Below are 16,077 nucleotides of genomic sequence, written 5' to 3' on the forward strand. Positions count from 1 at the left end.
TATACACATATATATATTTAAATAGTTGGTACAGAATAGAGTATAAACACCTGCCAAAAGGTTTAAGATGTTCTTTGTAGAAAGTACCTCCATGTTCAAATTTGCAATCATTCATTTGTTGTTTGGTTTGCACCATAGACATTTATGGGGCACTTACATATGCCAGACCTATTCTGGGTAGGTGTGGTCCCTTTAGCAGGAACCTCTTCTTCCCTCTTACTGTCTTACTGTTCTTTCAGTGATGTGCTTCCATAAGGTGGTTGTTGTTAAGTGTCATCAAGTTGGTTCCAACTCATAGCACTTGAAAGAAATGTGGAGTCCTATCATTTGTTTTCTGGCTTTCTGGTATCACTCTGGAATAGATGTACATTGCCATTTAATTTCCTTGCTCATTGCATTTAATTTGCACTCTCCTCCACCCCCAGTACTGGGGAATGTCTTAGAAAATCTTCCACTGTGTTTGGCTTGTCCAACAGTGCTGATTCCATTATCTCAAAGCTACTTTAATCCCTCCAACACCAAATGGTCCAAACTGGCTTGGTATTCTTTGCTGCCATGGTTGTGACAGCTGCTGGCTAGTGGATTGACTTAGACTTATCTGAAATGGAAAAGAAACAAGTCAGCTGCATGGCTCTCAAGCCAGATGCATGTCTTCTCCTATTTGTCGCATCTCTGGATAGGGAACCCAAACTTGGATGGTGACAGAGCTACATGAACTCTGCGGGCTGGGACAATGTCCATCTTGACCACTCCTCAAGTGTTTGTGGTTCTTTCCCTCAGGCTTTTGTCATTGCCGTCACCTCCGACTTCATCCCACGCCTTGTGTACCAGTACTCCTATAGTCACAATGGGACTCTGCATGGCTTTATCAACCACACCCTCTCCTTCTTCAATGTCAGCCAGCTGAAGGAAGGAACACAGCCAGAGAACTCACATTTTGACCAGGAGGTTCAGTTCTGCAGGTAAAGTAGTAAACCAGGCTTGTGAGGCCACCAAATAATTTTGGGAATGACCTAGAATTAGATCATTCTCCTTTCCTTCTTTCTTATCCCATACCCTGAGTCACTATAAAATCAACTTCATTAAATCAACTAATACGTTTTTACTAGACACTGTGAAACAGACTGCAAAACATGGCACCAGACATCCCTCCCACAGCCCTCTCTACCCATCTGGGTTCAGTCATTTACTGCAGTGGCCACACACAACTCACACACCATACTCACAGTGACGGGGGTTATTAGGAAAGTTAACTGGTTGCCATCCAAGGTCAGAAATGTTCAGGACACAGTTCTTCCTGTCAGTATAGCCTCTTCTCTGCTGTGTCCATAGGCTGGCCTCATTCTTCTCTGGCCCTCAGCACCTTGGCCTAGCTTCTGCCCTGCTTTGGCAATGTTACAAAGGGCTGCTGATAAAGGTTCACAGGGCACACCACTCTACCAAGAGCCTCCACCTAAAGGCATTCAGGAGTCCTGATGTGGCACTGTGGGTCAATGTGCAGGGCTGCAAGTTTGGTTTGAACCACAAGGTCAGCAGTTCAAGCTCACCAGCTGCTCCTCAGTAACACTATACAGGATCACTATGAGTCGGAACTGACTTACCGGCACTTAACAACAACAATGAAGGCTTTCAGCTTTTACTCTGTGGGTCAGCAAATCATGCTCCCTGAATTAAGTGCCTGGAGGCACCCCACTCTGTAAGCAAGTCACCTGCCCAAAGTCACTCTGTCTCCTGCTCTGGCTCTCCGGTCTGCTGCTGCCACTCTTCAGCTGCTTCCCTGGCATCTCAGCATTCTGTCCCTGGGTAGCAGAGGTTCTGTATACTGGGATCTCAGCATCCAAAGGAAGCACTCCACTCCTGGCTCTAGCTTGCTGGTTGTGAGTCCCACTCCCACCTTCTTTCTGAGAAGGTTCATTTTATACACACATTAGAGTTCCAAGTTTTCACAATTAACTCTTCTAACAGTCACTCAAAACTGAGTCATATAATCCATCAGCATCTTTTCCTACCTTCTCTTACCATCAGACTTATCAGGAAAAAAATCATTGGGTGGGGATTTACAAAGACTGGCTAGAAGAGACATTAAGTAATGCACTGCACTGCAAACAAGACAAATATGTAGAGCCTTTTCCTCACCCTCAAGTGATTTATGGTCTGTTTTGGAAGAAAATAAGCAGAAGAGATGGGAAAAGAAAGGTCATTCGTTGCTTATGCATAGCATGGCCCATGAGAATTATGGATGTTCAGAGAGAGAAGGACCACTAGGAGAACATTACAGATGGAAAGTTAGTATGGGCAAAGTCATTGAGGTGGGGATCAATTTGCCATCTTAGATAAACACTTAGAGGCTAGACAATATAGTTGGCAAGGAGAGTGCTTGGGAAATAATATTGAAAATACCACATATGTAGAAATTCCTAAGATAGTATAAGCCAGTCCATTGTTGCATTTGAATAGGTAGGAGGAGTAGACCTTGAAATCAGACAGGTGTTTAAATGTGATGCCATTGGAAGATATTGACCTTTTTAGTGTCTGGAAGTGATAAAGTAAAGGGTAGGTTGAAGGATATTGAGAAAGATGGACTAGAACTGGGAGAACTCAGGGCGAGCCCCTGAGTTGCTGCATCATTCAGACATGAACTATGGTGAGCACAGACCAGGGTGGTAGAAACAAGTAAGAGGAAAGGAGAAGAGGAGCTATTTCTTAGAATACATTGCAAAGTTGGTGAAAAGAGACATAGGAGAAAGACTGAGTTAAGGCTGTCTATAAAACTTGGGCTGAAGTCTGAGCACTGGGAAAATGGTAGGTCGGTCAACAAAGGGAATATGATAAGCTTCGAATTTTGTGGTACATATTCTGATTTTTATATCAATCATGTTGCACTTAAAGTTATGGTATAAAATCTAAGGGCCAATTTTCACCTAAATCATAGACACACTACACTGGAATTCCAGCTCATTATAGCCATGATTGAGAGCCACCAACACAGAGAATTGAAGGTAGCTTAACTCTCCACAGTTTACCCAAGAAGGGCAAATAAAAAGAAGAGCCATGGGAAATAAACTCTTTACCTCTTTTGCACCCTCAGTTAAATGGTAGTCCTTGTGCAGGATTTGGTTGAAACTCACACCTTATCTATTAAAAAATAAAACAATAAATATAATAACAACCATAACCAGGATACGTATTTGGGACCAGTGATGATCTTGGGCATGAATGTTATGTTCTTGGTAACCAAGGGCAACCATTTTCAAGACAGTTATTTAGGTTTGGATTCACGGTTTGAGACTGCAATAGAAAGAACACAATTGGTCTTCCTAATGCAGATGGCTGAGTTAGACAACCTTATCAATTTGTGAGATAAATGAAAGGGTAGTCTCATCTCAAGAGTAATAACTTCAGGGTTCAACTCTAGTCAAGCAAGAAAAAAATGCAAAATTCTGGACTCATTCCAAGAGTAAATGAATACATTCATGCATAGATCTCCATTTGCATCTGCTTAAATGTTTCTGATATATTCACATATGGAGTTGTAAAGAGTCTGATTAGGACTAAAGTTTCACAGCAGATATATTTGATACTAGACTACACACGGCTCACTGGCTACTCATCTGTACAGATGGGATGTCAGACTGTCTATCTAGGGTGCTGAATGTTGATCTCCAGAAGATGGTACTAGCTCCTGGACTTTCACAGTGGCATCTAATTCTACTACAGAAAATTCCACAGTCAGTCTTCAGGTCTGCATGAAACAAACAGGCACCAAGAAGCAAGAACTAGAAATTTTTCTTTTTTTAACTGGAAGAGATCATAGATACTATTTTACTGAAACTCCTCATTGCACACTAAACTCAATACAAAAAACTACAGCAACTGAGACTTAGAGAGCTGAAGAGCTTTCTGAGAAGTATACCCTGAACTAACCACAGATCTATCCAGGAACTCAAGCCTCAATCCCTGTGTGTAACAGGGAGCAACTGAGTATCGCCTGTCATATGGAAAGTAAGAATAACATTATCTGTTACTTTAGTTGATCTAGATGCACATGTAGGTAACAGAGTACCAAGTGTCCCTGACCTTCAGAACTTCCAGCGACTTACAGTGACATATCTGAAATATGCTTTCCAGAAACATCAGTTGCTTTAATTGACTTAATTAAAAAAAAAAAGAATTCAATGGCCCCATAATTAAAATTTGAGAGTAGGTGTCATTTTAGGCAAGGTTTGACTCCGTCAATGTTGTTCAAACTCTCAACTCTATTACTGTTGTTGTTGATTATATTTTAAAGCTCCAAAAGATTTTCAGCAATGACAGAACAGTGTCAGACTTGGTTCAAATCCAGTGGGGGGTGGGAGTGGGGGTGGGCGGAAAGGTCAGGCAGCTTTCCCAATGACTCCAACTAAAATCTCATTGTCTCCTATCTGCCAAGATTGGTACACACCTACTTTCAATCAATCACTGTAGCCGGGGCAATGTGATGCTCTCAGAGGCCAAGCCTGAATGCTTTGGGAATGGGGACTGGAGATCAAGTCATCTCCATCTGAAGCACATGGTCTTGGAGTGATGCTGGTGGTGTGCCATGGAGTCAGTTCTGACTCATAGCGACCCTGTATAGAGTTTCCGAGGCTGTAAATCTGTATAGGAGCAGAAAGCCTCATCTTTCTCCTGTGGAACAGCTGGTAGTTTTAAACAGCTGAGCTTGAGGTTAGTAGCCCAACTCGTAACCACTGTGCTATCAGAGCTCCTTTGACCTTGGCGTACGTGGTTGTTAGTGTAAAATTAAGGTGAATAGAGACTGCACATCCCAAACAACAAATGTCTAGGACACTAGATACTAACATACGTAAGCTTTCTTGTGTCTACCTACAAAGTCACAGGATTTTTCAACCAGCTATAAAATCCTGGCTGTCTTCTCTCCATTGTTCACATTCAATGAGATGTGATCACTGGATAAGCACTGGACTGCTTATCCTATAGGTCAGTGGTTCAAACCCACCAGTCACTTCTCAGAAATCCTATACAGACTCACTGTGTGTTGGAACCAATTCAAAGGCACTTAGCAACAACAAGAAGTTACAGTAAGAGAACTGAAAGGAACTATGGGAGCCTTTTAGAAGGGGCCAGCCACCTGAAGCAGACTTAAGTGTTCTAGGACAGTTTTAAGGGAGATGAGACCTGAAGAATAAACAGCACATGAATGACTATAGTGCAAATTTTGTTGCAACTCAAGAGAAAAGTCGATGGGAAAGGGTGTTGTGAGGTGGGGAATAAGGAGGGTGTCAGATGGTAAAGGGAGTCCAGGGAGAGTAGTGTGCTCCAGGTAGCTGGGCTAGCTTGTGCTCAGGTCCTTCAGGAAGACGGTTCGACTCCTTGGGGATGACCATAGGTAAGTGGGACTGGAATGAGAAAAGTAAGCTATGAAAGGAAACTGGAAGAAAATGCAAACACTAAATCATGAGGAGCATGTTGACTATAGTGAGTTGCATGGGAGCCCACTGAGGGGATTTAAGAGAGCAATAAGGAGGCCAAATGTGTTTGGCATGACCTCACTGATTTCAGTATGATGAGAAGGGAATATTGAGAGTTACAGTTTAAAAAGAGGTGTTCTATTGTGTCACATAGGCAGATGTCTAGAGAATAAGATTGGCATATAATTTAGATGTAACATATTACATGTTGTGGTTAAGTGCCGTTGAGTTGGCTCCAACCATAGCAGCCTTATATAGAGTTTCCGAGGTTCGCAGTCCAGTGCTGATCCTACAGTGCCACATCAGGACTCCTAACATATTAAATAGGTAGTGTCAATAGATTCCATTTATGAGCTCAATAAGAGTTGTTGATAGAAATCCCTACCTCAGGTGCATCTTTCTATGGTATCACTACATGCTGGGTGAACTGGTCTGGGTCACCAGATCCGCTGGAAATTTAGGGAGTGAAGACATAACCTCTGATGTCTTTCTAAACCAGGAACTGCCAGGGGCTGTAAGAAATTCAGGAGAGAGGTTGAAAGAGAAGTGAGGAGGGACAGTGTTAGAGAGACACTGTGAGAAAGACACACACTCACACACAGACAGGCATGAGCTCAACAGCTAGTCTCAGCGTCAGTGTGTGGAACTACTTCTGTGGTGGGAAATGAGAGTTTGCCCTGGTTTTCTGGCAAATAGTGTTGGGAACTTGATGACCCTTTATATTCTTAACTTTCAGTGACCTCCAGAGATAAATGTGGTCAAATAAAACCAAGGTCTTGGGCTCCAACCTCGCCTCGCCAAGGATGGAGGTATCTTAAAAATAGCAATAAAAGCTAGGAAAGGGCTCCAGCTACCCATTTGAGATGCATTCCCAGCATACTTGGAGCAACGCTGGCCGCAGCCATTTAACTGCTCTGGCAGGGCTACTCCATAAACAGCCCTGTGACGTCAATCTCCAGGCGTGATTACTGACCATTGGATAGGGTCAGAGGACCACTACATTGGAGAGGATGGATGGTGGATCAGCTGGAAGGGGGCAGAGAGATCAGGAGGACAAGGTCAGGTCAGTGACCTCTTATAAGAGGATGCCACCTGGGCACAGCCAACCCACTGGGTCTGTTGAGAGGTGGTAAGCCCTCAGAAACAGCATCCTTGGGTGGTCACAGCTGAGCATTTCTTCAGGGCCTAAGTGCTTTCAAGTTCCGGGGCCCTGTGAAAGTCTTGAAGGAATGGCTGGCTTCCCTAACAGCCCGTGACAGCTTTACATCTAGTCTGGGCCGAAACCAGTGGGAGAGTCAGCTTTTCCGGGTGTTGGCTTTCCTGATCCCTATCAGCCCCTGGATTGACTTAGTTCTCATTAGCTCCTAATTGCCTGCACTGTTTCCCCTTGTTAAAGGCCAATTTCAGAAGGCAGTTTTAAGTAGCTCAGATGGTATGACAATATTGTATGCAATTACAAGCATTAAATTGACATTAATTTCCATGGAGGCTACTTAGGTTTTTTTTTTTAAATACCACTGTTTGGAGTCGAGAAACGCATTTAGTAATTGATTCATAACATAGCCAAAGCATCATTTTTTAAAAAAGCAAAAAAAAAAAGGCCTTTACTTACTCTAACCAGCTCCTCAGGTTCTGTCTTCAGCATTCAGCAGCCTCCCTGCTCACAGTGATGTGCGTTGTGCTGAATTGTGGCAGGAGATCACTGATCAGCAGCTCCCTGCATCACCCACTCTAACACACTGCAAGTGAGTTCTGCATGGGGACATATTCATTGGGACTCTCTCTTCTCCACCTGGACAAATGAAAACTCAGAAGCGATCATCTTCAAAGATTCTTTCCTGATTTTGAAAAATTCATATTTAATGATGCATGCCATATATTAATACATATTTTAAATAGGACATGCCCATTTGAAGCTCCTTTAACCACTAATTCTGTTCTATCTCTGCCCCATACTCAGCCACAGTCATCTTCCCAATAGGAGCCGGGGTGATTAGTTTGAGGATCATTTTCCCAGATATTTTTCTACACATGAATATGAAATGAACTTCTTGTTGTTAAGTGCCATCGAGTTGGTTCTGACTCATGGAGACCCTGTTTAAGGTTTCTGAGGCTGTACTTCCCTATATAGGAAAAGACTATATTTTTCTCCTGTGGAACAGCTGGTTGGTTTGAACTGTCCATCTTGCAGTTAGCATCTAGTTTTTTATTCTACCCACCTAAACACCTGTTACTGAATCAATTCCTATGCATAATGACTTTATATAGGATTTCTGAGGCTGTAAATCTTCATGGGAGCTGAAAACCTCATCTTTTTCCTGTCGAGGAGCCGGTGGGTTTGAACTCCTGACCGTGAGGTTAGCAGTACCACCAGGGGTCCTTACAGTATCTCCCAAAACAGTTGCCATAATCTTTTGAGCTGAAATCTCTGCCTTGAATCTAGCTGGTCCATCAGATCTCTTTGGAAGCCACTGTCTTGAATGGACATTTTTGTTTTTTTGAAAGACACCCTAAATAGACAAAGACAACTGTATTCGGAGAGAACTTATCTGCAGTCATCTGCTGATTGCAGAAACATGTTAAAGCCTGTTTTTGTTTGTGCCAAACCCATGCATCTATGAACTGAAATCCTAGTAGCAATACTTTTTGACGTACCCTCACATATATGTATATACACACACATAGTAGAAATGACTAAAAGAAAAGAAAAGGCTGTCTTTCCCTTCTCCAGCCCAGTCATTCTCCCCCAGTAGAAGCCTCTAAAAGTGCTTCTCATGGTCCTTTCATTTAATACTCAGTGCACACACACACATATGCACTTTCATTTATTTGTGGTTCAGCAGGGTGAGACGGGAAGCATGCACCTTCTAGGTATTCAGCACCATGGTACCTATTTTGTAGCATCCACTTTATGGATTAGGGTCAGCTTGGCTTTAGAGAAGTCGACTAACATATCAGTGTCTTGAAGTTACGAATTAGCAGAGCTGCTCTGGTAGTGTACTGGTTATGAATCGGGCTGCTAACCTCACGGTCAGCAGTTTGAAACTACCAGCCGTCCCATAGGGGAAAGATGAGGCTTTCTGCACCCGTAAAGATTTACAGCCTTAGAAACCCTGTGCAGGGTCACTATGAGTTGGAACCGACTCCACGGTACTTAACAACAACAACAACAAAAACTCAAAGGGTAACCTGCTTTCCTCAGATTCTCACTTTAGCTGTCCTCATTCATTATTGAAAGATTCTCCTCATCCAAAGACTCAGAAGAAATCTCAAAATTAATGTTAAGATGCAAAGAGAGAAAAATAGTACTGTAAGGGTGAGGTTAAGATTTAGGAAAAAGTCTTAAAGTTATATCCCCAAGGATAAACCCTAGCTTTCCTTTAGCGTCACAGCCAGCAGATGTAAGCCGTTGACCAGAGCTGGGATTCACCCAGTGCTATGACCACTCAGTGGGACTTTGAGAGACTGAAGCTCCCTCAGTCAGGAGAAAGCATCTAGTTCTGAGGGCATTTGAGCTGATGGGGAATGGACCAGACTGTGCACTTCCCAGGGTTTTGGGCCCAACCATCACTTTAGGCATTAGAATGTCTGATCTGTTCCCCATCAGCTCAAATGTCCTTAAAAACCAGACCCTTGCCCCTGTTTTGGTGGCTGCCATGTATATACTTAACTTTGAAACAAAATGAACAAAGCAAAACGTGGTCGCAATATTGGAAACAATTTAGTTCATTCGTCATTGTCTTTTGTGAACATTTCTATTCTTTTTTTGTTTTGTTTTGTTCCATTGTGAATTAAGTGAAGGTTTACAGACAAGACCATCAGTTTTACATTCAGCAAATAATACACTTTGTTTCATCTCAATGATTGCAATCCCTTCATGGAACAAGTCATTCTGTTTCTTCCCTGTGGCTCCTGTTTCCCTTCCACCCACCTTCCCATCTCTTCTCTCCGTTATCCTTAGGTACAGAACATTTCTTTTCTTAAGGTGAATTATCTCTTTGTTTAACAAGTGTCTTCTAGTTACTCTGCAAATATCTGATAAGCCTGACTTCTTAGAATGAAATGAAAACAAAAAATGATAACATTTGAGCATGCATTGGAATGTAAACACCTCCTATTTACCTGGTGAGAGAAGCTTACTGGAATCTGTTTTTGAAACCATGAGCCATGGTTCATTAGTGGGCTATGAAATCATTTTAGGGGTCATGACCAGTCTTTTAAGAAGTACAATGGAATTGGATGAGATGGGATAGGATGGGATTGGATGTGAGAGAATAGAACAGAACAGAATAGGATAGAAAAGTATCAGTACATTGCACACAACAAGGGTAAGTATATTTTGTGCCATATTTATGTCAGTAACATAGGAGTATGTGTGCAAAAATGTGAAGTTTGTTCCTTACTGTAGGTCACAATTTTTTAAAAAGTGTTAGCTTTGGGAAGAAAAATATGAACAAATGCATATCATCCACTAAATTACTCTTTTCTTCTTTTCCTGTGAAATGCATGGCCTGCCCTTTATTTCATAACAGAGCCACCCTTAACCCATTGGCACAGAGGCATCTTCAAGTAGAACTTTCTGGACATATCTGTGTTATTCTTTCCCTAGACCATCCATCAGATGGATGTGCCTGTTAGATTCAAAGTATGTTTTGGACACTGAGGGAGGGCAAAGTGGCTTTTCCAAAAGCTGTGGTACGTTAGTAGCAGAGGTGGGACCTGAATTAGATTATTTATGGATTCTTTTGAGACTGGAAAAAGAAGGGTGAGCCATGGAAGTCAGTGAACAGCTGTTCCTTCATAGATGGAGATAGAGAGGAAGCAAAAGGGACTTTTGTGGCAGTAGGAAGGGATTGGGCTGGACCTGGGGGAGAGTTTCCCCATTGCAACAAGTGAGTTTGTGTCTGTAACCTGTACCCTGCTTTGATTCTTGAAGTTGGATGGATTGCCTTCTGCCATAGCTTTCTTGATGGAGCACAGGAAGATGCTGAGTCGGAGTGTTTTTCCACCCCAGATACCTTCATTCATTTAGCCACGCTGTCCCTGTCTCCCATGAACAAGGGTAATCTGGAGCTGGCCATGCTTCTGTCCTCAGCCACAGATGGATGTGGTGGATCCCAGGGTGTTCTGCTGGACTGAAGCTAGCTGTGCTTTCTATCCGGATGTCAAACCAAGCTTCGGCAGCTGTGATCAGCTGTTGGAAGAGGAGAGTGGGGAGTGGAAGGGGCAGCCTCTGGCCTCTTGCCAGGCCTCAGTCAAATGCTTAGTATCCATCCATCTCTCAGTTTATCTCTTTCTGTTTCTGACTGCCCTGGATCTTTTCCGTCTTTGTACGTATATCCCGTTTCTTCTTCCTCTTTTTTCCTCTCATCTTTCCTCCTTCCTCTTTGAGGAATTGGAAACTGCCATGCTTTTACATTGATCTTTCAGAACAGCTTGTTCATTCAGGACAGGGAAGGGAGAGAAAAGCAGTCATTTCTGAATCCTGCCACCCCAAAACTACATCTGTTGATGAGGCATGATACGCAATGGGAGAGAAGCCTGAATTCAGCCAGACCTGGATTTTTATCTTTTATCTCTACCTCTTATTAACCATGAGGTCAAGGACACATAATTTGACTTCTGAATGCAGTTTCCTCGTGTGTTAGGTGTAATATCCTTCTGAGGATATTGTGAAGACTAAATGAGAAACTTCTAAGAAAGTCCCTTGCTCAAGGACTGGCACAGAGCATGCGCTCAATATATATTAGCTGTCTTCACACTGGACCACAATGTCAGCAGTTCAAATCTACCAGCTGCTCCTTGGAAACCCTATGCAGGGTTGCTATGAGTTGGAACCAACTCAATCACACTTAAGGACAACAACGGACAAGCTTCCCAGCCCCTCTCTGGGCCAGGCCCTCCCCTGCCTTTCTCCGAAGCCATATTCATTGCTGAGTGCCTGATGTCTCCCCACCTTTCTTCAGCTTAGCACTTGTTTTGTTTTTCCTGAGTGTCAAACATTGATTGAATTCCATGGAGAAACAGTTCCATGAATGGCCATAGCCCTTCTGGAATGGGCCCTTGTCATTTTTCCAGATAAATAGCTTAGAAAAAAATGTGAGTCAGAGAAAATGAGTTGGTTTTAACATGAGTCATCCCAGAAGAGCAAAACTGAGAGAAAGCTCTGGTCCTTTCCATTGGCCTGAGAAAAAGGCAGGCAATGGCATTCTGTTTCATAAGCCACATGCACAGAGCTGGACAAGACACTGACCAGCCATCAGTAAGACTGCCTTCCTCACCTCAGTTCACTCAGCCTTCAGCTTGGTCTGACTTAGTGTTCCTTTCAGTTCAATAATGGAGCCATCAAACCGACCCAGATCCATTCATGACCATAGTTCCAAAGCAGCCTGGGATTGTTGGCTGGGCCTGCATCTTCATTGAACTGCTGTAGACAGCATCTGGTGGTCTTCCCTGTCCTCACAGAACCCACAGGCTAGTGACAAACCAAAGCAGATCACCTGACCTATGTTACTCTCATAGATCCTGGGAGGAGAATCTGAAACCAGGAGCTTTGGGGAGTTATGGAAGGAGGTCTAGAAAAGAGCATTTCTGGGCTCACATTGGCTTTTAGGACATTAGTCATTTTATTCCTTGTTTATGTGTTAGTTGGGCCATGGATTTCCCAACATGCACCCACCCACCAACTAATTTATTGAGTTTAAGGGTCAAAGGCTTTCCTGCTAATTTGAATTTTGAGGATTAACACAGAGATAGAAACCTACCACCTTTCCCTCTATCTCCTCTGAATCTTAACACCACCTTTCTCTTTGGTCAGGTTTAAGGATTACCGAGAGCCGCCATGGGCCCCAAACCCATATGAGTTTTCCAAACAGTACTGGTCCGTTCTGTCTGCCCGGCTGGCTTTTGTCATAATCTTCCAGGTGAGTTGTTCAAACAAAGAGTAGCCAATTTGAATCCATGTTGCCAGGGTGAAAAGGGTCCTGTCCTGCTGCCATCCCCTCATTTTCAGGTTTATTGGTCTGGGGTCCTTGTATGTGTCAGGCTGACTTGAGGGTCCCTTGCCCTGGGCGAAGCTGGGAGGTCTTGCGAGAGGGGTCCTTTAAAGAATTGACTTTGCAGAAAGAGAATAGAGCATTGAATGAGGTTATAAGACAGATGTGGAGTAAGTTGCAGAGTGGAGATAGATTCCCACTTAAACCTAAGATGAAGAAAGCAAAGTGGGAAGGGAGTTTGAAACCAGAGTCTCTGCCCTAATGTAGACAATCAGCCCCACTTCATCTCTGCAGCTGAGAAGGGGCTCGAGTTCTGAACCTTTCTTCTCTCCCTCTCAGCTCCCTCCTTTGTTAGTGTTGTTTTAGCTACTGAGGCATCTGTTAGGAAGGGCCCCCAGAGTCATCTAGACACCCCCGAATGAATAGCAAACTGAGCCCAATGATTCCTATCTCAGACAATAGCCACAGCTCCAATTACATTGCTGAGATTCTCTTCTTCAAGAAGAGTACAGTGCAGATTCTTTTCTCTCCTGCTTCCTCCAGCTTTTGTATTCCCTGAAGGGAGATCTCAGGAGGGCTCTAAGGTATCCTGCCCTGCAGACCCCAGCCCAGGAAGTGGAGGAGCCCATCAGCTAGTCTTTCACTTACAGAACACAGCCATTCTTCCCTTGGAAAGACGGGGTGATAGATTTGAAAACTCGTGCAGATGTCCCCCTGCTGCCCCACCTGCAGGAGTCTCCTCACTTTACCATATGCCACATGTAACATTTCACTTTCACTAAAAGCAAGAGGCTGCCATCTGATGAAGCGGCTTGAGCACCAAAGGCTCCTAGGAGCTTCTGGATGAGGCCTTGGGTCTCCAAGTCTTCCCCTAAAGTTCCTATAAGTACATAGAGTTCAAAGTAAAGGATGGAAATGATAATACAGTTAGAGCATGAAAGACAGCAGAGCTCAGATCACCTAGTTCTGGACTCAGTCATTGTTCTCCAATTTCTGAGGGGAAAAGATGCGTAGTGCATAATTGGCAAGCAGAGGGCAATTGGAGGTCTATTGTGTAGAAAGCAGCTGAAGGGTGGCTTGAGGAGTGAAATCATCTCAGATGATAAAAATAGCTAACATTTATTGGACCGAGCCAACTGACGCAATCAGAGAATGCCTCCAGGATAAGGTGTTCTTATCCTACCTAATGTGATGGGAAGGATGTGACTCAGTAGAACAGAATAAGGCAGACAATTCCAAAAGCTTGCAACTGGTAAAGAAGAGCTGCGTACAGGGGGTCCCAGACAGGTGGGCTTACTAGAGTGACTATAAAGGAAGACAGAGCAGTATAAGGTGAGTGTAAGGAGTGCATGGGTCCACTGAGACTGGAATTTAATGCAAAACGCAAGGCCCGTCTCTAACATGGAGGAAGAAGAGGAGCAGGCAGGCATCACAGTGGACTCTCTAGAAGGCCATTTGGCTTCATGGCCACTTCTCGGGAAGCTCTGGGCAGGGAAAGGCTGAGGTTTAGAAGCAAGACTAGAACATGCAAGAAGACTCTGAGAAAGAGGTGGAGACACTTCCTTGTTGTAAGGGAAGAAACAACAAGGTAAATGTGCCAGGCACAGTGGTAAATGTTCTCCATATATTAACTCATTGAATATTTTCAGCTCCATGTGGCAGGGACTGTTATCATTCTCATTTTATAAACAACAAGGATGCTACAGTTATGCTTCTTGGTTAAGTTCACTGAGCTAAAAAGTAGCAGAGGCAGGATTGCATAGAGTCAGTTTATTCTGGGAAGATATGCTCCTCCACCACACCATACCACCAGCACCACAGCTGAGACAGGCATTCTGCTAGTATGGTGGAGGGCAATGACGCATTAGTGTCCTGCCTATGCCCTGGTGGTGTCGTGGGCTAAATGTTGAGCTGCTAATCACAAGGTCAGCAGTCAGATAAAAATGAGGCTGTCTACTCCCATAAAGATGTACAGCCTCGGAAACCCAATGGAACAGTTCTTCTCTGTCCTATGGGATCGCTGTGAGTCAGAATCACTTTGAGGGCAGTGGACTGGGTTTTAATTGATGCCAGACTTCTCTATGCAACCCTTCTCTTCCTTGCTGTGGACAGAACCTTGTGATGTTCCTGAGCGTTCTTGTGGACTGGATGATCCCAGATATTCCCACAGACATCAGCGACCAGATTAAGAAAGAGAAGAGCTTGTTGGTGGACTTCTTCCTGAAGGAGGAGCATGAGAAGTTGAAGCTGATGGATGATCCAGCCCCAAGGAGCCAGGGTGGGGAGGATCGGAGCAGGCAGAGTCGTGCAGCCAGCTCAGCCCTCTCTGGCCGCAGCCAGGCTGGCAGGGCAGTGTCCCCTGGTTCTCAGCACACCAACGTGTGAGTGGCCAGCCCCACAGCACAGGCGTCCTCAGGAGCAAGGCACACATACACATGCACGCAACCATTTGTAGGTGGCTGTAGTGTCCACTCACCTGGATCTGGCCTGAGGGACCCTTGAAAAGGGAGTGTGTGTGAAAAGAGAGAGAGATTGAATGCAGGAAGGAAGAAAAATTATGCTGCTTCTCAGAAACTTCAAGCTTAAGTTTCTTTTAGATCTTCTTTTGAGCTGTATCCTTTTGGGGGATTGGTATCCCATTTTAAGTCAATCCGTGTAAGAATCAGGGTCCTCGACAGCCCCAAGTTCCCAGGTTCCCTTGCTTCCTGAGGCACACTCTCATGCTTCATGACCACTTCAGGCTCCGGGAGGGCACAGTCAGGGCCTGGTCTCACCTCTGCCCCCTCTCCCTGAGTCACTTGCACCAGGGGCTGTCACAGCCTCAGCAGAGGCAAATTAAGTTACAGGGCTGTTTGCTGCGGCTGCTGGATCTGGAGCGGCAGAGGCACAATCTAATCTTGTCTCCATTCATGTCACAGGGCCGCTTTGAGCTAAATGCAGCTGTCATTTTATGCAGGTTCAGATTTAAAACCATAAAATAAATGGAAACATTCTTTATAAAAGATACAGCTCCTTGTCTTTTGTGCTGCCTCTCTCTTTCTGTCTCTCATTCTACCAATATTTATTGAACATCTACTATATACTAGGCATTTTTGTCAAACTAGAGATATAACAGAGGACAAAGCAAACAAAATTCCTGCCTTTTAGAGTTTACTTTCTGGGAAGAGATAGACAATATGCAAATACGTTATTTTAGATAGTGACAAACTTCATGTTAAGTGCTGTGGAGTCTGTTCCTACTCGTGGTAACTTAGTATAGGGTTCCCAGGGAGCAGCTGGTGGGTTTGAACAACTGACCTTGTGGTTTGCAGTCCAGTAATGATCCTATAGCACTGTACCAGATAGTGAAAAGACTCACGGAAAACTATGAAGTAGGATAAGGGAGGCAAGAACTAAGAGACATCCATGGAAAAAAGGCCTTCTGTAAAAATTGTTGTTGGTATTGTTAGGTGCCATTGAGCAAGCCTATGCACAACAGAATGAAACACTGCCCAGTCTTTGGCCAACCTCACAATTGTTCCCACGCTTGAGCCCATTGATGCTGCCGCTTTGCCAATCCATCTCACTGGGGGACTTCCTCTTTTTCTATGACCCTCCACCTTACCAAACATGAT

At 44.0% G+C, this 16,077-nt stretch overlaps 1 protein-coding gene across 1 annotated transcript in view; it reads left to right on the top strand.

Annotated features, from left to right (window-relative positions):
• ANO2 (anoctamin 2) overlaps positions 1-14,848 on the top strand; it is a 547,529-nt gene extending 532,681 nt beyond the window's left edge. The window contains exons 23-25 of the mRNA XM_006862668.1: positions 781-962; positions 12,286-12,391; positions 14,576-14,848. Coding sequence (XP_006862730.1) covers positions 781-962; positions 12,286-12,391; positions 14,576-14,848 — 561 coding nt within the window. The remainder of the gene's footprint in view (positions 1-780; positions 963-12,285; positions 12,392-14,575) is intronic.
• Positions 14,849-16,077: the final 1,229 nt, after the last annotated feature.

This window comes from Chrysochloris asiatica, unplaced genomic scaffold, assembly GCF_000296735.1.
Source record: "Chrysochloris asiatica unplaced genomic scaffold, ChrAsi1.0 scaffold00050, whole genome shotgun sequence".
In the NCBI taxonomy this organism is placed as follows: Eukaryota; Metazoa; Chordata; class Mammalia; order Afrosoricida; family Chrysochloridae; genus Chrysochloris; species Chrysochloris asiatica.